Source organism: Caenorhabditis remanei, chromosome III (assembly GCF_010183535.1).
Source record: "Caenorhabditis remanei strain PX506 chromosome III, whole genome shotgun sequence".
Classification (NCBI taxonomy): domain Eukaryota; kingdom Metazoa; phylum Nematoda; class Chromadorea; order Rhabditida; family Rhabditidae; genus Caenorhabditis; species Caenorhabditis remanei.
In genome coordinates, this window is record NC_071330.1 from 13464036 (window position 1) to 13484117 (window position 20082).

General features: G+C 37.8%; 4 protein-coding genes across 4 annotated transcripts; 2 read left to right on the forward strand and 2 right to left on the reverse strand.

The window, feature by feature from the left end:
* Positions 1–326: 326 nt before the first annotated feature.
* On the reverse strand, positions 327–2484 carry GCK72_011188 (uncharacterized protein; the record flags this gene model as incomplete). The annotated part of the gene is made up of 2 exons (XM_003092682.2): positions 327–1415; positions 1906–2484. The coding sequence occupies 2 exons, from the start codon at positions 2482–2484 to the stop codon at positions 327–329; spliced, it is 1668 nt and encodes a 555-aa protein (XP_003092730.2).
* A 3601-nt stretch (positions 2485–6085) lies between these two features.
* On the forward strand, positions 6086–6504 carry GCK72_011189 (uncharacterized protein; the record flags this gene model as incomplete). The annotated part of the gene is made up of 2 exons (XM_003092679.2): positions 6086–6103; positions 6151–6504. The coding sequence occupies 2 exons, from the start codon at positions 6086–6088 to the stop codon at positions 6502–6504; spliced, it is 372 nt and encodes a 123-aa protein (XP_003092727.2).
* A 2664-nt stretch (positions 6505–9168) lies between these two features.
* GCK72_011190 (uncharacterized protein) lies at positions 9169–16856 on the reverse strand (the record flags this gene model as incomplete). Its single annotated transcript, XM_053728277.1, has 4 exons — positions 9169–9269; positions 10772–10934; positions 12387–12477; positions 16774–16856. The coding sequence occupies 4 exons, from the start codon at positions 16854–16856 to the stop codon at positions 9169–9171; spliced, it is 438 nt and encodes a 145-aa protein (XP_053587854.1).
* Positions 12351–19326, forward strand: GCK72_011191 (uncharacterized protein; the record flags this gene model as incomplete). The annotated part of the gene is made up of 7 exons (XM_053728278.1): positions 12351–12474; positions 14381–14491; positions 15689–15867; positions 16604–16712; positions 16760–17183; positions 18488–18779; positions 19183–19326. The coding sequence occupies 7 exons, from the start codon at positions 12351–12353 to the stop codon at positions 19324–19326; spliced, it is 1383 nt and encodes a 460-aa protein (XP_053587855.1).
* Positions 19327–20082: the final 756 nt, after the last annotated feature.

Consider the following 20082-nt stretch of genomic DNA (forward strand, 5'->3'; position numbering starts at 1 on the left):
CAATTTTGTCCGAGAGGACTACACGGTGGAAGAAATTCGCGTGGGAAAACTCTTCCACGAAAGCTCATTTTGAGCCGGGAAAACGTGAATTTAGGGCATTTAGAGCGATTTTAAGCATATGCTCCAATGATGAAAGTTGTTCAGAATTTTCTGAAGTATCAGAATCTGAAATAAAAAAATATGACTTCAGTCCTCCTTTAAGAAATTCAGTATTTCCTCTACATACGCTATGAAAATCATTTCTATCTGGTTGGAAAAATTTTTATTTATAATTTATTTCACATATTACATATTAAAAAACCACATCACTACAAACAACAAAAAGTCTAAAAAATAGTTTGCAATGCATGTTCCCAAGGGAAATCTTCAATGGGGGCGAATGACGGCTGAATATTCTCCAAATTCTCCAAATTATCGTCTTGGATTCTCAGAGCATTCGGAACAGGAGCAGCGTGTTCAGAAGACGATGGTGGTTGTTGTTGTTTCCAAGAAAAATCGTTGTGCAGAGGCACTGACTGATACGTACTGACCAAAGGGACAAAGGGAATGGGTCCTGGTTGTGACGACGTCTGAGAAGCACAGTAATCACTTATGGGAGTGGGCTGGTTCGTACTGACCAAAGGGGTAAAATGAAGGGCCGGAGTGGCTGGAGGAGAAAAATGACGGCGTGGTTCAAAAGACGGCTGGATATTGTTGAAAACTGGCTGGCTCGTACTGGCCAAGGGAGTATGATGAGTAGGAGGATTCCGTGTACACTGATTGGTCATGAAAGTTGGTTCCACGTTTTCCAATGGTACTGGCTCCGAGGGGTCATAGTGAATTGTAGCAGGTTCTGACGGCACTAGCTGGTTTGTGTTGCCCAGGGGGGCATAGGACACCGGAGAACTACCGTAACCGGGTATTAAACTGGGTTCGATGCTGTCCAGAGGTACTCGGAGTGTGTAAGGAACTGGAGTTATTTGAGGTTCTGAGTTCCAATAAAAACCCGGATTTTGTGGTTGGTACGCGTCGTCAGAAGGAGCTGGAGCAGACAAGGATTCAGAAGACAATGATTGCTGTTGCCAAGCCATATCCGCATTTTGCGGATGGTACCCATAGTTGTGAGGTGTTGGAGCAGATGGATACGACGATTGTTGAGCCATAGAAGTTGGTTGAATATCTTCGAGGTCGACTGGCTGATTGTTGTTCGACAACAAATTTGCTAACAGGCTGAATGGAACTGGAGCAGGAACAGGAGTCTCGGAAAATTTAGAAGCCTGTGGCACCTCGGCAGACAACAAACTTGTCAAGAGACTGAACGGAGCAGGAACAAGAGCAGGAGCTGGAGTCTCACGAGTCTCGGAAGATTTAGAAGACTGTGGTGGCACATCGGCAGGACGCTTTCTTTTTCTTTGCCTTGTCGGGTACGGGTTTTCCTGAAAATAGCTTTATTTTGTAAACGCATAGCAAATTCTACGCAGATTCCAAATCTGAAATCAGTTTTTGCAATGGAAAACGTTATACACGTTTTTGTGGAGCTAAATTTATCAATTTTAGCAGTTTTCAGTTAATAATGTTCAACTTTAAGAGGCTGTCTAGGTATTCCTGATTGTCCCACAAAAAAAATTTTGTATGGACTATACAGATCAAAAGTAGAACTCCATTTTTGTTGTTGACAACTTTTTGTTAGCTCCGCCCACTTTTGAGATATGCGTTTTTGAATCCGGCAGTGAGAAACATCAAATTCACCTTTAAAGTTGCATATCTCAAAAGTGGGCGGAGCTAACAAAAAGTTGTCGACTACAAAAATGAAGCTCTACTTGTGATCTATTTTTTTCATAAATTATGGATATTGTGAGACTAACAGTTGGGCCGTCTCACACTCGCAGATTTGGCCAAAAGCTACAAAATAAACACTTCTCTTACCTTCTCAAATTCCGCCGATTCCTCCATATACCGAAGTCGTTCTTCTTCAGGTATCCCCTCCCACAAACTGTTCAACTCATCCGCCATCTCGTTAATATCCAGTGATTCAACGATCACTGCTCTCGACTTTATTAAATGTTCCTTGTGTTTTCTGCAAGCCTCCGTATGCTCCGCCCTCTGAATGCTCTCTTGCTCAAAATACGGTTCCTTTTCCTCATGTGACATATAACCCCAATCCACTTCCATCCGTTTCTGAAGTGTGCGATTCTTAACTCCCGGATCTCGTCTCATGTACTCTTCCTTGTTCTCTTTAAACCATATTTTATAGGCGGTCAATGGAAGTTTTATGTGTCCATAGACCCTTTTTCGATAGCTGTCTTGCCGCGTTGCTTCCCTGTCGAACGGAGCCTTCTCTTCTTTCGTTGCCTTTTTCCAGAGCTTTCTCAACTCTTTCAGGATTTTGTCTTCGGTGAGATCGGGATGTTGTGCGATTAGTTCTGGACGTTTTTCCTCATTAAATAACGTCATGGCCGTTTTGAAGACATCCTCGAAATCGGGAACTTCTATATATTTGGTCATTCTGAAAATAAATTAATAAGTAAATTAGAGATTAAATTGAAAAGGATGACAAGTATAGCGTGGTGACAATACATACACAGTGCAGGCTAGTCCTCACTTTCAGAGCAAGCTAAGATAGCCCTATCATTTCAGTTTTGATAGTGGTTATAGACAAAGACTAGAGTGGTTATAGACAAAGACCACCCATCATTTTTGTAGTTGACAACGTTTTGTTAGCTCCGCCCAATTTTTAGGTGTGCCCCTTGAAACTGGCAGTGAGAAAGAGCGTGCTTAACGGACACACCATTTTTAAAGACGCATATCTCAAAAGTGGGCGGAGCTTACAAAAAGTTGTCAACTTCAAAAATGAAGCTCTACTTTTGATCTAGATGGATACGTAACGATTTAACTATGTGGAACAAACAGTAATACCATAACTTAGTCTCAAAGTTGACACAACTAAAAAATGAAAGTTGTATGTTTCCTCAGTATCAATTGTTTTCTTTTTTAGTTGAATTGTCTAAATTTGAAAACATACAATGATATTATGGGGTTATTCACCTCCGGAAAAAAACGTTCTCCAGAGGTGAATAACCCCATTACTAATTGGCCCATGATTTCAATTATGATAGTGTTTATAGATAAAGACTAGATCTCCATTTTTGTAGTTGACAACTTTTTTCTACGGGCACTCCCTAGTGAGTTATAGTTATTTGAAGTGGACAACTTAAAAATTACTTAATTTTTTTCGAAACTTTGGGCCGAAAATTTTTTCGCACAACTCATTGCCCTAAATTGAGTGACAATTAGTAAGACCGTGATACACACTTTCAAAGTAGACACCTTTATGATCACTGTTCAAAAAGGATGAATAAACTAAGCAAATTTTCAAGAAAAAATTGTATTTTGCAATTTCCAGTTGAAAACTTGTAAGCTTATTTTAAAAGTGTCATTGTCACTTTTTAAAGAACAATAGTTTTTCATGGTTGAGTTTTTATAGACGAAGCTGTCAACTAAAGAAATCGTATTCTAACAAATAAGAACAAAAGTTGGGTAATAAAACAAAAGCAATTAAGTAATTATAATTTCAAAATTTCAGAAACGATATATGTATAACTATTTAGTAAAACAGTAAAAGAAACGGGAAAAAGAACTACAAAGAACTACAAAGAAACCAATCAACACCTGTGCGTTTCCCTTCCCAAGAGAGAACAGATTGTCCAACTGCATACCGACACGCAATTGGACCATCATCTGTACATCTCCCTCTCTTATTAAACGATTAGGTGAAGATAATTACCTCTGTATACGGGTATTATCTAGATGGAGGAGGGGTGAGCAGGAAGAGACAGAGACGGAGCACAGGTGGATTCTGCCCCAGAGACCCAAATATTTAAGCACCCCCTGTTCTTGTAAGATGATGTTCTCAATTAACGGATAAACTGACACTAAATACACAGATGATGATGATGATGATGTGACAGGTGGGAGGGACAAAACACCGCCCTTCCGAATCTCGATGACGTCATAATGAGGGAATGGCAATTAGGTGGGAACTCCTTTTATTATCGGTTCACGAACTCGTGCCCTTTTTGAAGAGAGTTTTAGAGCTCCGGAGGAGATTTTGTGATTAAAAATGAGGAGAAAAGTATAGTCATTCCAATGATAATAACGACTCTAAAAGCGAATTTTCCACTCAAAAATGATCCAAAACGGTCATTGCTGGCCCAACTTTGTGTGTTTGTGTTTCTTAGGCCACGGGACGTTCTTCTCCGTCCTTTTCGCCATTATTGTTAATTTTTGTCTTGTTTTCAATGATGTTAACATAAGATTATTGATGAAAGCACTTTTGGGAGCATTTTTGTGCTGAAAATTCGCGGGTTCAAGATTTTTTCAGAGCTTTAAAGTATTCTCATTGTTTGAATTTTTTTTTCAATTTCCCATTCTTTATTAAAGGAGGACTGAAGTCATATTTTTTTATTTCAGATTATGATACTTCAGAAAATTCTGAACACTTTTCATCATTGGAGCATATGCTAAAAATCCCTCTAAACACCCGAAATTCACGTTTTCCCGGCTCAAAAGGAGCCTAGGTGGAAGAGTTTTCACACTCGAATTTTGGCCCCCGTGTAGTCCTCTCGGACAAAATTATTTCTTTTTATTTCTCGATTTTTAGTTTTCTTGCTTTTTTCAACAAAATTTCGTGTTTTTCCAATTTATATCGTAAAAAAAGGAAGAAAAAACACTAAAATTTGTTGAAAAAAGCAAGAAAACTAAAAATCGAGAAATAAAAAGAAATAATATTGTCCGAGAGGACTACACGGGGGCAAAAATTGGGGTGTGAAAACTCTTCCACCTAGGCTCCTTTTGAGCCGGGAAAACGTGAATTTCGGGCGTTTAGAGCGATTTTTAGCATATGCTCCAATGATGAAAGTTGTTCAGAATTTTCTGAAGTATCAGAATCTGAAATAAAAAAATATGACTTCAGTCCTCCTTTAAATAAATTTGGAAAAGTTACAGTTATAATTAGCAAAATTTTTTTTTAAACAATAAAACTTAATTAACAGGAACATAAAAAGTAAAAAAGAATTGCAAGAATTTTCAAATTTTCGCGAATAAAAATGACCGCTTTCCGATTCAACCTCCATCTTCTCAATGTGACATTCTCTTTGATAGTACCCCGCTGAGATGAGTCATCAGTTTCCTTCTTGCTTTATGTATGTATCTATATATTTATATACGTTCGTGATAATACATTTGAAAAAATAAACGAACAATAACATACAGTTCGACCTGAGATTTTGCATTTCGACACCGCCGACTTCTATGTATTCCATAACGTTTTTTTCCGAAAATTTGAACACTGGACTCTTTCCGGGACCTCCAGTTCATCCGGACATCTAGACAAACAGACAGACAGGGGAAGGTTGACTCTTGGTAGCGCGAAGACCAGAGGTGTGGTGAACTAAAAATTTAGACCAGAGTTGCGCGGAATTCCGACTTCCAACTTCCGACTTCCGGGCTGTTTTTCACTTCGGACTTCCGACTTCCGACTTCCGTTTTGAAAATTTTACTTCCGAATTCCGACTTCCGAGTTCCGACTTCCGGGCGTTTTTTTCACTTCCGACTTCCGGCTTCCGACTTCCGTTTTCAAAATTTTGCTTCCGACTTCCGACTTCCGGATTACAAATTTTACTTCCGACTTCAGACTTCCGACTTCCGTTTTAGAAAAAATCACTTCCGCTCAACTCTGATTTAGACATTCTGGAAAACTTCTGGATATCAAAATTTTAGGAAACAATTCATCGAAATTTTTCAATTAGAAAATTTCCCTTGAATGTTCTTAAACCATCTTTTAGAAAGTGCAAATAAGAACCAAATCTGAAAAAATCCTAATCTTTTTTTGTTCTTTCTCTTAAAAAATATCATTCTTTTTTGCGTCACTCCATGCTAATCCCTGTCGTAATCTGTCTTATCTCCCTCCCTGCTCTTGTGGTGGTCACCTAGACAACCGGGCTCCGCGAGCAGCTTCTTTTTCTGCCTACTTCTCTCATACCTTCCAGTCAAGTGTCTCACCTTCCAGCCAAGTGGAACATATCGATTTTTCAATTCTCTTTGGAAAATGAGCCGGAAATTAGTGGTAAGTGTCGTTTCTCCAATCAAATATTTAAATTCCTTTCCTCCCAGACTCTCACCGAATGGCAAAAACGAAGAACCAATATTAATGTGCTGGTAGATCAGATGATAGAAGAGTGTTTTAATGTGTTTCTACTGCAAAGTGAAGATGAGATGAGAGAGGAAGAAAGGAATCGAAAAATGACTGCTCAAAATGAGAAAACGTTCGAAGCGACGTATAAGAACAGAGAACGTGTCCGTGAGATTGAGAGGGAGATCAAAAAGTTGAATAGGAAATGTAAGAAGAAAAAGGATTCAGAAGGACGACACATAGAACGTCGGAAACTCAGGATTCTGAAACGGGAATTGGTGAAATTGGAGAGTGAGTTCAAGGAAGCGGTTGATCGTGTGAGAAATGAAACATAATTGTAGTCACTTTCTAATACATATGTATACAGTACCGGACAAAAAGGTATAAACTTTTGGTGTTTTCAGTGGAAAACGACCAACTTTGAGAGTGTGCCATAGTAATTCTGAATGTCACACCATGAAGATTTTTATGGATCATACAGATCAAGGGTAGAGCTCCATTTTTGTAGTTGACAACTTTTTCGTACGGACACTCCCTAGCAAGTTACATATCGACAAAGTAATTTCTCCCTCAAATCGAACAATTTCGGTGCGATTTTTGAGCTGTCGTCTTAAAATGACCATAACTCTCTAGGGGGCGTCAGTACAAAAAGGTTGTCAACTACAAAAATGGAGCTCTGCTTTTGATCTATATGATTCATTTAAAATTTTCATATTGTGACATTCATTATTACTACGGCACACTCTCAAAGTTGATCATTTTCCACTGAAAACAGCCAAAGTTGATACCTTTTTGTCCGGTACTGTAATTGCTTCTGGTTAATTAGACTCTATGACTGAACATCTGTCAATTTTGTATTTAATAGTGTTTCTTAAGTGTTTTAAATGTAATTTATTAAGGAATTCAACATTTTTATAAAAAAAATTATTTAGTGTAAGAACACCTTTAATATAGTTTCTAATGTTGAACAAAGAGTCATCGTCTTCGGTTTTTCTTCCACACTGAAGTAGTTACAGCGGAGAACTCCGGAATGATGTTGGTTGCTGAATTTACTTTTTTTGAATTTACGATTTGAAATTGGTACTTACGAGCACAAGGAGCATTATTTCTCTGGACGGCTTCTAACAATTCTGAAGTATTTATTGGTTCACTTTCTAAGGGAGTTTTCCTCTGACTGCAACATTTGGCTTTCTATTTCCCCGTGGGTTTTCAGTCCATTGATGATGGCGACCATGTGATTGTGAAGCGCTCTAAGGCTTTCTGGGTGTAGCTGTATAATCTCAAAAGTTACTATAAAAATTCCTAAAGTTACTTACCTCTTTCTTTTTCTCCTTCCACCATAACAATAAAAACAAATTAGATCTCAATAAAAATAAGAAGACGATTTTTTCGGCAACCAGCCAGAAGGTCGCCTGAAAGACATGACTGAAAAGAAGACGCTGTTGCTTGCTAGCGAAGAAAAAGGGGCGGAGTCAGTTTATGTCGCTTTTTCTCTGGAATCTCTCTGGGGGATTAGAAGGGATTTAGAGAGACATGTGGAAAATACCTGGGGCGCCGAAGTCGTACCTCTGGTGGGCTCTATGTCTATAGTGTTTTCACGTACACGTTTGAAGGTATATTGTTTATTGAGTAAATATATTCAACTATAAAATCCATACTTGGCAACCGGGTATTTCTTGAATAACTTTTCTTGAAAAAAAAATCGCACCAAGTTGATTGATAGCTCTCAATAAATAGGTTACAATCGCTCTATGTCCCGGTTCGGACCGGTTGACAATTATGAAAAAGGTTAATGAAATAAAAAAGGTGTTAGGGGAAAAATAACCTGGAGAAGAAGAATAATAGATTCAGAAAAAACGTTAAGATAGAGAAGGAAAAACCGGGAGAAAAAATAAGATAAATTAAAAAATATAGAAAACCAGTAATAGAGTTATAAAGAAGTGTTGTATGGGGGAATGTGGGGGGGGGGGGGCAATAGCAGTAATTTCATATAAATGTCGGGAATGAGGAAGAAGTCAAGTTGATATATATATAAATGTGAAATGTTATGAGCAGTGTGTGTCTTTGAAAGAATTTCGAAAAAATTTTCGAAAAAATTCTGGGTTTTTGAAAATTTCTGAAAGTTTCTAGAAGATTCTGAAAACTTTTGCTATTTTTTGTTAAGCAAAACTATTTGATAGTTTCCAGATGTTTCCCGAAATTTGTGGAATCTTTTAGAAACTTCCAGAAATTTCCAAAAATCCCTGAATTTTTCGAAATACTTCCAAAGAAATACATTGCTCATAACATTTCACATTCATTTCACATTGACTCCTTCCTCATCCATGACTTTATCATTGCCAGAGATCTCGGTCTCCTCACTGACACAAAACTGAACTTCTGCACCGGGGATGTGCGAAATTTTTTACTGCGAAAAATGTTGAAATTTTTTTTTGGAAATGTTCAAAAGTTAGGCAACAAAACTTGATTTTTTTCTGAAGTTTTTTCTAATTTTGTACTCAAAAACAGGTTTCTGTGGGTCTCTTCTTGAAATACTTATAGATTTCATACAAATTCAAGACTTTTGCTTCCGAAAAACTAACTTTTTTCCAGACAGTTTTCTTTTTTTTTCGAATTTTTCGGTGATTAGTTTTCAAAAACATTCGGAAAAGATTTTTCTCAGAGCTCTGTTTCGCAACTTCATCTCTCGCACACACGATAAGTCCTGAGCTACCGCGCTCTATTGACAAGAGTGGCACATTCTTGCCTCACGGTGAACTTTCGAATATATATTTAGCCGGTATAGTATGCTCAACAGTTCTAATATTCACAGTGACGCAAAAAAAGTACCACTCTTGTCGATAGAGCGCGGTTGCATTGGTAGTCCTGGCCTGTGTGCGGACGGTGTGGATTCCGAACTTGAGTTTTGGGTCAGTGAGGAGGCTGAGATCTCTGGATGGAGTCGGGAATGAGGAATGAGTAATATTTGCGAGGGAAAGATTGGGGCTAAACGAAAGCGGTTAGATACCAGAGGCAGAAGATGATAACGACAATGAAGGAGGAATATTCAGTGTTGACGCCGATTTGGGGTTCCGGGTGAAATTGAGCGATTGATCAGGATCTGAAACTCTGGAGAGGATATCGAGAATAATTTGGATTGACAAATAATAACTTCAACATATTATTGACTTGACTTTTTAAAAATCTTTTTTGTATTTTTAGTGTTCGGTCACATTTTTACATGAGTATTCACAATTTGCAGACTTGCAAAATATCTGCCCTGTAGAGAATTTTGCCGGCCCGGAGTCAAAAGAATGTGCACAATTTTTTCCACAAAATTTTCACCAAAAATAGTCAAAAATCCTACGCACGTTTGAGTTTTATCGATATGTAAAAACAACAAAAAAAAATCGAGAAAAAATTTCAAATTTTTGTGTTGTGATCCGGCGCGGGAAAATTCAAATTTGTGAGCAGAGTTGCTGTCAGGTATCTACTTAATATCTAGTGATTGCTTTTTGACTAATTACGTTTTTTTTATGTTAATTATGTAGTTAAGCATCAAAAAACTCATCTGTGGATCACATCGCCAAGTCATGAAAGCATTGATATTGTACTCTTCTACTGAAAAATCTTCCAATGAGCGGAATGAAATCTTCGATGCGTGACCTTGACATGAGTTATATCTTTTAGATATTTCGAGTTCCCAGGAGAGGATTATTATGTTGTTTTCCGAACAACATGTATACACGGAGATCACCAGTCTGGAATAAACTTGTAGAAAAAAAAATATTAGTTCATTTACTTGAAGTAAGCACTCACGTTTTAACAGTTTTCCTGTTTTCTTGCACACTTCGACGCCCACCACTTGAACGGTACAGTTTTTTAAAGTTTTTTTTTCAACTTTTTATTAGCTCCGCCCACTTTTGAGATACGGTGGGTCAAAGATGAGCGGAACGCTAGAATGGGAGGGAGAGAGAGAGGGAAGATACTCTCCTTTTTTGGCATGAAATTACAGATTTTTACGTTTAAAAACGTTTAAAATCGTTCAAAAATCTAGCTTCCGTGAGAGACGCAGAGAAATGAGACACTCTAACTGTCTGCGCGCTCTCTCTCTCTCTCTCTCTCTCTCTCTCTTACTCCTGTCTTCTTGCTTGTAGCTATCGTATCTCCTCAGGGTTTAAAGCTATCAAAAAGTTGTCAACTTAATGAAATGTAGAGAATTTTAAGGGCTATATTTTTGTAGTTAACAACTTTTTATTAGCTCCGCCTACTTTTGAGATGCCAGCGATCTAAGGTTAAAAGAAAATGAGAGAGGGAAAAGGAGAACGCAGAGAAGCGAGTGTGTCTGACTGTCTGCGTTCTCTTCAGTCATTGTGATCTATTTAGTTTTTAGTTTTTGAGCGTTTTTTTTTTAAATTTTCTATTTCAAAATCAGTCAGAATTAAAAAAAAAACTAATGTTTCTAAGTCATTTGCCGTGATTTTCAGAATTTTCAGACACGTGTATCTCAAAAAGGGGTGGAGCTACCAAAAAGTTGTCAACTACAAAAATGTAGAGAATTTTAAGGGCTACATTTTCCATGTAAATAAAAGTTCTAGTTTTCCGATTTTTTGGAAAACTCACTCTCACGAGAAGGCTCTTCATCGAGAAGACGGCTTATCAAAAAGATCAATGTATCAAGGATGTTTAATTCCTCAATAATAGTGTTCATTTCCTCCTCTAAAACTTTCCAATGAAGAATATCCAATTGTGATTCGGTAATCAATAGTCCTTGTTCAGTGGGTCTCTGAACATTTTTATTTCTTTTTTTGAAATTCTGCAACTCTTTCTACCTAGTCGCTTCTCGAGCCTCCTCCTCATCAGACGATGACGATTCCGTATATTTATTTTATATTTATTTATTTTAATTCGATATAATACGGAGACACTGAATACAAGTTCTCCTTCTTTCATTTGGTTATTTTTCCCATAGAATGTGCATTTCTTCCTGCCATCAGTTGTCTTCCTGAAAATTCAGAATATAATTTTTTTCGCTTTTTTTGAAACTAATCAGATTTGGTCAAATTTGACCAAAAACCGATAAGTGTTTCATATTTTTACGCTAAAAAAGATTTTTTTAAACAAAAAATTCCGTCATTAACGACACTATATGAGCATTTTCGCAATTACTGGCGCGCCTTTGACGCGTATTTGAAAATAAGCAGACATGTTCAAATTCTACCGATTTTGATGGTTTTCTACCAAAAATTGACGGTTTTTGCAGATTTTTATATTAAATGTTTTGAAAATAAAATGTTTCCCTAAAAATTTCGTCAAAATAGAAAACTCACACATTGACAAAACCAATTGCATCGTCTTCTTCTATGCGCCTTATTATGTAGTCGGCATAGTCCGAATTATCTTTGAAAAACTCGACCGGCAACACCAACTTCATTCTGTCTAAAATATATAATAAAATATTCAGTGCCTGACGGTCATTTTGATTTAAAAAAACAACTCAAAACTCTCTGATACTGACAAAGTTACAGAATTTCGAAACTTTTCGAAAATTAATTTTTTAAATTAAAACTGTTTTAACATCTTTTTATCATCTCCAAATCACAAAAAACTTGAATTTTTAAACTCAGCTCGTCAACACCTTTCAAATGAGTATGATCATGTCTAGGTTTGGAGTAAAAAGTAAAACCGCGACGCACGACCGCGACGCGTTGTCGAAGATCAAACTGCTCCAAACCTAGTCATGATTATACTTTTCTGAAAGCTCTTCACGAACTAAATACAAATATTCAGTTTTCAACCAATTTGGAGCAAACCAAAAAGAGTTACGCTGGATTTAGAAAAAAACAGATTTTTCGAAAAGTCTCGAAAATGTTAATTTGTTAATTTATGAGATTTTCAATGAATTAAAGGCTATGCTTCAGAGCAACAACACTGTAAAACTGTTTTTTTTTTGTAGTATACCACTTTTTTGTAGCTACGCCCATTTTTGAGAAACAGCGTCTTGAAGTTGCGCGTCCTGAGCAAGGGGGAGGCGCAGACAGCTAGACACTCTCGTTGTCTGCGCTCTCTCATAATTTGAAGCGTTATATCTCAAAAAAGTGAACAAAATTGTAAGCCCGTTATATATCAGAATGATAATATAAATTCCCACATTTTCACCCGTGAGCGCTCGAAAAGCAGTGACAAATGTTTTTTCGAAGTTATGGTAGGATTTGTCGCCACGAATGAAATGACTCACGTTTGCCCACCGGCGCTCCAATTCCTGGATTTTCTGATCCAACTGTGCGGTTTTGTGACGGATCATCTTCGAAGTCGTCATGATTATCGTTCTGAAACATTTGGGTTTAAGAAATAATTTAGCTCCTAGAAAGACAGGAATTTTGAAATTCGAGCAATAAAAAAATAGCTGAAAATTTTCAGTACAAAAATTCAAAATTTAAAAAATTTTTTACAAAATGCTTAAACAGAATCTTTTGACCATTTTGGATAAAACTTTCAACATATTCTCGAAACATTTTTGAACTTTTTTTCAATCCGAAATTTTGCATGTCTTACCTCTGTTACTTTAGATCCATAAAATATAATAAAAAGTGTATATAAATAAATTAATTCAATAAAAAATAGGAATACCATAGTTCGACAACCAACCAGAAAGTCGCCTGAAAGACATGATTTACAGAGAATCAACCGACGCTTTTATAGTCAAGGGGGCGGAGTCAGAGTCTTGGTAAAAATAGGGCGGTCTTTGTCCCAGAATAGGTATAGAGGCGGCGGGAGTTATTACGAATGGCGCAACTTCTTTTTGGATTATTGGCAGCTGTTCATATGGATGTACATTATTGCGTTTGAGTGGCGTCATAATAGGAATAAGAACCGGATATTCGAACTGTAGAAGATGGTATCTTTAACATTTGTAGTCGACGGTACAGTACACCCCCAATAAGCCCGGTGTGTCCGAATGTGACGCCACTAATTACCGAGATCTTTGTGGCGCATGTCGATCAAAAAATAGGTTCCGACGGGATTAATATGAGTTGCGCTATTTGATGCACCTGCTCACTCTTTGTTGCGTTAGAATGGCGTCAGAGCACTTAGAACGTCAGTTTTTCGGGTTACGGTAGCACTGTAAAGTTTAAAGATTGAGTAGTTTTTATTCATTTAAATAATTCATGCCTCCTTATCAAATAACCAAGTCTAGCTGAAATTTTACAACAGAAATAGAAAATGATTTATAAAAGATATACAGATTCACAGAGAAGGCCACATTTGCACCAATGGGTTTTAAGGGAGAAGAGAATGGAAACGTAGATGACCGACTTTGACAGTGCATTTCGGTGTTTTCTGATTTTCCGACAAGCTTGATTATATATGGGTTAAACAGAGCAAATATAGTATATCATTTTTGTAGTTGACCATTTTTTTGTAGGGACACTCCCTAGAGAGTTACAGGTCATCAAAGTAAAGTGCATATTAGCTAAATTTCGGAGTTTTTCACTTTGACAACCTGTAACTTTCATGGTAGTGTCCCTAGAAAAAAAATGGTCAACTCCAAAAATGATGTGCTATATTTGCTCTGTCCAACCCATATAAACTTGAGTTTGTCGGACAATCAGGTGACACCGAAATACATTGTCAAAGTTGGTCATTTTCCACTGAAAATAGGCAAAGTTGATGTACATATCTCATTTGCAAGGCTGGCATCACACTTTTAAAGTAAAAAATTTAAAAAACTAAACTGAAACTTATAGATATATGTTTCAAAACCACAATGACGACTTTCGAGTCATTATCTTGAAAAATTGGCATTTTTTCCTTTCTATTTTTTGGAGCACTTTCCGGTTTTTCTAAAAAGTCCAAACGTTTCTTTTCAGGCCATTTTAGGTATCTAGGAATTGGTATCTAGATTTTTTGACCATTATCATAGGAATTTCCATATTTTTCTCCGCATTTTCGTAAATACTCCTTAATTCCCAAAAGAAAGGTTTCTAGACCCACCTCAGTGTGTCACGGTGTAGCCGTTTGACCTACGCGCATTTCTTTGTCGCTGTTTTCTTAATCTCGCCTTCAAAATGGGCCCCTATCGATTTCGTTTTGTATTTTACCTTTTTTAGGCTGTTTTGTGTATTTTAGTAATCTGAACTCGTCATATATCAGAGTTTATTTTTTAAAATATGATTGTCTGCGTCTAGTCATGAAAATTATATTCCTACTGTAATGGATTCTTGATTTCAGGTTTCACACGTCCCTTGGTTTGGCACCACCTCTCCAGGAATTCCAGCTTTTCCATCATAAGCACGGCTTCCGGATCAACAGCCGACAAAATCTATTCATCATTCGGACGTGGTGAGTTGTCTAGCAAATTCTCGATTATTAAGAATCCCCTTAAATAATAACAAAATGTAGCCAAAAGTTGTTTGGAGATCACGAATTCCCGTACCACCCCACAATTTTAAATTTTTAGTATTATAGATCAAGACCAGCTCAACATTTTTCTAGTTTACAACTTTTTGATAGCTTTTCATCCTGCGGAGATACGGTAGCTATAAGCTAGAAGACAGGAGAGAGAGAGTGAGAGCGCAGACAGTTAGAGTGTCTCGTTTCTCTGCGTCTCTCTCTCACGGAAACTTGATTTTTTTAATTGGTTTTTGGCGTTTTCAAACGTAAAAACCTGTAATTTCATGCCAAAAAAGGGGAGAATCATCCCACTCTCTCCACCTCTCGTTCTAGCCTTCTCCTCTTTTCGACCCACCGTATCTCAACAAGGGGCGAAGCTATAAAAAAGTTTTTAACTACAAAAATGTAGCCCTTAAAATTTCCTATATTTTTTTAGTTGACAACTTTTTGATAGCTACTCACCCCTTCAAGATACGCCCCTTCAAAGTTAGGCATTGCCCTTGTGGCGAGAGAGTGTGCGAAAAGAGGAGGGTGTCTCGCTTCTCTGCGTCTCCTCACTCAGCCTTCGAAATAGGCTATCTTTAAAGGCGCATAACTCAAAAGCGTGAATAGCTATCAAAAAGTTGTCGACTTCAAAAATAAAGAGCTAAGTTTAATCTACACAACCGATATACTTTTGAAATTGTGGAATGAAATATAGTCAGGAAAATGTTTAAAACTTTGTAACTTTTTTTATCATTTTTAAAATTTCTTCCGAATTTTGTTGTTTTTCGTTCCAAAATCACGGGATCTTTTACTATACTAGTCACACATATTTCTAGAGATGTACAGATATGACCTATTCTCAATTCAGTCTACAGGAATCTTTTTAATGACACAATAGCCAATCTGTCAATCTCACATATGAATCCCAGGTGTGACGTCACTGGGGTACATCTGTCTGCACTCACTCCCCCCGCGTCCCTTATTTCCCAATGACACAGTAGAAATATCGATTTGGAGAGGTTGCTGACCTACCTGTCTTCATTCAAAATTTTCGATTCTTCTCAATTTTGTACGGTTTTGTTCTTCTATACAAGTCTTGAGTTTCTAACACTCTTTTCCATAATAATTTCGTATATTCGAGAATTTTCCTTTCAATTTCAGATCGAAAAATGGAAGAAGAAGCGAAACAAAGCAACTTGCTTGAAACAAGACGATTTGGAGAGGAGAACATGGATCCATCGAGAGAAATCCAGAGTCACAATGAGTACACAAATCTCGGAGAATTCCAGGAGCAGACACATGTTCCAGTTGCTCATTCAATTGATAGCATCATCAATGACGTAAGTTGGACCTCAACTTTAATCCGATGTATCTCAGAAAGGGGCGGAGCTAGAAAAAAGTGGTCAACAATAAAAATGTAGAAAATGTCAAGCGCTACATTTTTGTAGTTGAAAGCTTTTTAATAGCTATTCATGTTTTCGAGTTATGCGCCTTTAAAGATTGTATATTTCAAAGCGGAGAGAGAGGAGACGCAAAGAAGCGATTAACTCTCCTCTTTTTGCACACTCTCTCGCCAACATCTAACTTTGAAGGGGCGTATCTCAAATGGGTGAGCAGCTATCAAAAAGTTATCAACTAAAAAAATAAAGGAAATTTTAAGGGCTACATTTGTGTAGTTGACAACATTTTTTATAGCTCCGCCCCTTGTTGAGATACGGTGGGTCAAAAATAAGCGGAACGCTAGAATGAGAGGTGGAGAGAGAGGGAAGATTCTCACCTTTTTTGGCATGAAATTACAGATTTTTAAGCTTAAAAACGCCAAAAACCAATAAAAAACTGCTCAAAAATCTAGTTTCCGTGAGAGACGCAGAGAAACGAGACACTCTAACTGTCTGCGCGTGCGGGCTCTCTCTCTCTCTCTTAACTTGCAGCTACCGTCTCTCCTCAGGGTTAATAGCTATCAAAAAGTTGTCAACTAATAAAATGTAGGAAATTTTAAGGGCTAAATTTTTGTAGTTTACAAATTTTTGATAGCTATTCACGTTGCTGAGATATAATCGTTGAAACATTTTTCAGCACCCATCTATCACAAACCATATGCCGCATTACAACATCTACGATGACTATACCACAATGATTCAGTCGGGGACGTCCAACTACAGTAAGCCGACGATTCAAAGTCTCGGTAAGTGTAAGAATTTATTCCTACTGTAACCGTAACCTTGATTTCAGGCTTCTCAACTTACCCGTCGACTGATTCAACATCTGTCACTTCCACATCATCGGATTGTTCGTCTGGCAGAAATTCCAGCTCGCCGCCTTCCATCATTTCCAGCACGACTATCGATCCATCAGTCACCCCAAATATCAATTTATCATTCGGACGTGGTTCAGTGGATTTAACCCTTCAAGAGTATGAAACGGTGCAAGAACGGATTCAACGCAAAGGAACATACGGACACACCAGACCCCCGTACTCGTACGTTTCATTGATCTCTATGGCTATCAAGAAGTCGCCGACAGGTCAGCTGACACTCGCAGAAATCTATCAGTGGATAATGGACGTCTTCCCGTTCTACCATAATTATCCACAAAAATGGCAGAACTCTGTTCGACACTCCCTCTCGTTCAACGATTGTTTTGTGAAAGTTCCGAGGTAAGATTCTATCCATAATGTTTTTGGGAACTTGATTAGGAGGGAGAGACAGGAAAGCGCTGAAACCAATTTCTTTAGATTCTGCTCATTCCCAGCTTTCAGAAAAGTATAATCATGAAGCATTTTTTTTCTGAAAATTTTTTAAAATTTTCGACCTAAAACTCATATTTCGAGCTCTCGTGGCCTAGAAACCCAATTCTCGGCCATGAAACCTATCTCATTAGATTCAGCGTGTCAAGACGCTTCGAATGAGTATAATCATGCCTAGGTTCTGAGCAAGTTGGGTCTCACCACGAAAACTACCGTAGTCTGGGTTGAGTTATTGTAGTTTTCGTGGTGAGACCCGATTTCTTAGGAATAAGCCCATGATTATACTTTTCTGAAAGCTCTTTACGTGCTGATTCTCAATATCGCATTTTTAGTTTCAGAATTTTGAATCGGACGTGCCTGGGACGCGTTTTTTCAGATTTTACCGTTTTTCATGGTTTTTCACCCATCCCATCGATTTCTCCTAGTCGAGAGCTTTCAGAAAAGTATAATCATGTCTATATTTGGAGCAAATTGGGTCCTACCACGAAAACTACAGTAATCCAAGTTAAAGGCGCATGGCGTTTTTTTCGTGGTGGGACCCGTCATGCTTATACTTGTTCGAAGCGTCTTGAAGAGCTGAACTCGAATATCTAAGTTTCATTGAGTTTGAAGCAAAACTGACCGGGCTACGGTAGTTTTGTAATTTTTTGAATTTTCGAAATTTTTCGAATATCCGTAACTTTGTTGGTTTCCAATAATTTTAGACAATTTTTGGCTCAAAATTTAGAGAATTTTTCCTCCCGACTATAACTACCGAAACTTTGTCAAAAATGCTGAAATTAATCTGACTTCAAGGTTAAGTTTTTTAGAATCGGTAAATTTCGGAGTCTGTATAACTCTTGAAACTCTAGAATGCTCATAAAGAATTCTCACAATAACTTTTCTCATAGACATCCATTCCAAAAATTAGTTACAGATTTGAAATCAGCATGAAATTTGCTATAACTCTCATAAAGATATACCCCATCAGAACCATCCCCTAGTAAGATGGTACTGCAGAGACGCTAGCTGTCGGCGCCTCTCCCTCAACTTTAAGCCAATGTATCTCAGAAAAGGGCGGAGCTAGGAAAAAAGTATCAACCACAAAAAAGTAGAAAATGCCAAAGGCTGCATTTTTGTAGTTGACAATTTTTTGATAGCTATTCATGTTTTTGAGATATAACAGTTTCAACATTTTAAGACAAAAAAGAAAGACGCCATTAGTTTTTTTCCAGAACGCCAAAAAATCCAGGCAAAGGATGCTACTGGACTCTTCACGAAAGCTGCGGAGAGATGTTTGGGAACGGATGCTATCAACGCCGTCAAAAAGTATTCAAGGTCAAGGAGACGAGGGAGCCGAAAAAGAAGACGTCACAACAAAAAAATCAAGTCGTGTCAAAGGTAATGCTCGAGGACAAGAAGGACACGGCAGCTGCTGGAACGGTGTCCAATGATAGTGCGGCGACGTGGAATTCAACCAACAACAATCAAGTGACTTCTAGTGTTGACACTTATGGAGATACACAGGTAGGAGTCTATGGCTATTATGATCCAGACAGAAAAAAGTTATCATCTCAAAAAAGTGAATAGCTATCAAAAATTTGCCAACTACAAAAATGTAGCCCTTAAAATTTCCTACATTTATGTAGTTGATTACTTTTCTGTAGCTCCGCCCACTTTTGAGATACAGCGGCTTGAAGTTAAGCGTCCTGAGAGAGAGGAAGGCGCAGACAGCAAGACACTCTCGTTGTCTGCGCCTCTCCCTCAACTTTAAGCCAATGTATCTCAAAAAGGGGCGCGCCTAGGAAAAAGTTGTCACCTACAAAAATGTTGAAAATGTCAAGGGCTACATTTTTGTAGTTGACAATTTTTTGATAGCAGTTCACGTTTTTGAGATATAAGGGTTTAAACAATTTACCAATTTTTCCAGATGAACTTCGACGGGCACTATCCTCCATTACCGTACGAATACAATGATCTCAACACTGTTTTCTACGATTCGCCGAGTACAGATGTCAATGACTACACTGGATACCAGGAGACAATCTACCCGAACTCGCCGAGTACTCTCTGAAGGACTCATCTCATTAAGATGCTTTTCCTCCAAAAAACTGAAACATGTCATTTTTATCTCTTCTATTTAACCAGTTTGTACTGACTTTCCCCAAAATTTGTATTATATTTATTTTCAATGATCCCCCAATTTATTAAAATGAATATAATAAGAATTAACTTTTGGTGTTTTCAGTTCTCGATTTTCAAATTTTGGACCTAAAATTCCATGTTGAGCTCTCGTGGCCTAGAAACCCAATTCTCGGTCATAAAACCTATCTCATCAGATTCAGAGTGCCAAGACGCTTCGAATAAGTATAATCATGCCTAGGTTCTGAGCAAATCGGGTCTTACCACGAAAACTACAGTAGTCTTTGTTAGGTTACTGTAGTTTTTGTGGTGAGACCCGATTTGCTTGGAATGTGGGCATGATTATACTTTTCGGAAAGCTCTCGACAAGTAGATTCTGAAAATCGCAGTTTTTTCCGAATTTTAAATCTAGCGCGCCTGGGGACGCGTTTTCACCTTGAATTTTCAATTTAAAGGCGCATACCGTAGTCTCGTGGTGGGACCCAACTTCCTCCAAAGTGAGGGTTGATTATACTTTTCTGAAAGCTCTCGACTAGGAGAGTTTGATGCAATTAGTCTCGTGGCCTAGTTTTGGGAGTTGTCTCGATGCTGTTCTGTATCAATCGTTGATTTGTCTGTAGGTGTGTCGCCGGTTGAAATAGTAAGGTCTCCCAACTACCAACCAAGATAATACTAGATGGCGATGGTA